Here is a 1,459-nt window from a genome sequence, read left to right on the forward strand (position 1 = left end):
CTAAAGGACGCAGTCACGGAGCTGCGATGAGATACTGACGGAACATATCTGCTGGACAGCAGTATGGGGAGTGGACATGTGAAATGAGTCATGGGACCAGCCTTGTGCCATGAGCGCTGTGGTCAGTTGCGCTTTGTGCGCCGGTGACGCTGCAGGGGCGACGCTGCTGCAGCGGCGACGCTGCTGCGGTGCTGCGCCTGCACAGCACCTTTGTGCACAGTGGCAATGACTCCCGGCACTTGATGTCCTCAAATGTCCACAGAGAGTATACTGGTTGTGCTCAGGTTGTGCTACATCAACAGGGTGCAACTGAGGCTGCAACTAAGGGATGAAACAGCTTTGCAACTGCTGCCCAAGTTTTGTTGATGGGCTGCAACCACCTTGGACACCTCGACACCTTAGACGCAAAACCCCTTGACAACACTCGACACCTGCTCGACACCCTCGACACCCTCGACACCCTCGACACCCCTCGACACCCCTCGACACGGACAAGCTTGGTCCCAGCCTCGACAGGCCTCGACAGGCCTCGACAGGCCTCGACAGGCCTCGACACCTCTATCCCTCGACAGCATCTCGGAACACCCTCGACACCGGGCCTCGACACCTCGACACCAGGGCTCAGGCGGTCTCGGACTGAGACGCGTGACGGGCTGAGAGGTCATCGCTTGGCGCAGCCGCACGTGCCCTACCTTATCCTTAACGCTTATTTTCGCAGATTCGCACACGCACAGGTGGATGGAGGCGTTTTCGGAGCACAGGGCACGGGAGAGTTATGTATGCAGAAACGGAAAGAGATGTGACGGAGTCGGCATCATCTCCGCCGCATCTTTTGGTGGTGATGGTGCTGCTGCTCGCCGCCAGCGCCACTCGCGCCTCCGCCAGCGGAGGCGGCGGCGACGGCGGCGGCGGCGCGCGTGGGGACGAGACCGATGGAGCAGAGTCCATGCGGCGGCGGCGGCGCGAGCGGCGGCGGGTACTGGCGCCTCGCGGCCCGCTCGAGCGCGCGGAATGGGTTGACGGCGAGCGCGGCGCGGCCGGCGAGCGGGCCTGCCCCGACGAGCGAGACGAGGGAGGCGACGTCTCGCGGCTCGCGGAGCAGGCGCGGCTCGTCGGCGCCGGACGAGAGGACCAGCCCGGCCGCGCCGCGCTTGCGCGCCGCGCCGGGCAGCGCCTCGAGGCAGGCGCGCAGGTTCGCGAAGAAGTGGCGGCGCGACGCGGCGTCGCGCAAGGCGGCGGAGTAGCAGAGCTCGAGCTGGAGGCCCGCGGCGAGGACCCTCCGAGCCGCGTGCGGGCGCAGCGAAAAGGGCGGCGCGTGCGCAGACGGGAGGCACACCAGGTCGATGAGCTCGCGCGCGGGCGAAGTGAGCACGCGTTCGAGCACCGCCTCCGAGCCGGGCGCGACGGCGACGACGTCGTACGACCGAAGCGCCTCGCGCGCGCCCGCGAGCGCAAACGC

At 66.9% G+C, this 1,459-nt stretch overlaps 1 protein-coding gene across 1 annotated transcript; it reads right to left on the reverse strand.

Annotated features, from left to right (window-relative positions):
• Positions 1-814: 814 nt before the first annotated feature.
• Positions 815-1,432, reverse strand: EMIHUDRAFT_124724 (hypothetical protein; the record flags this gene model as incomplete). Its single annotated transcript, XM_005763367.1, has 1 exon — positions 815-1,432. A coding segment is annotated over one exon (618 nt), but the record flags the coding sequence as incomplete, so codon positions are not given.
• Positions 1,433-1,459: the final 27 nt, after the last annotated feature.

The sequence above is a fragment of the Emiliania huxleyi genome (genome assembly GCF_000372725.1).
Source record: "Emiliania huxleyi CCMP1516 unplaced genomic scaffold EMIHUscaffold_6368, whole genome shotgun sequence".
NCBI classification, from domain to species: domain Eukaryota; phylum Haptophyta; order Isochrysidales; family Noelaerhabdaceae; genus Emiliania; species Emiliania huxleyi.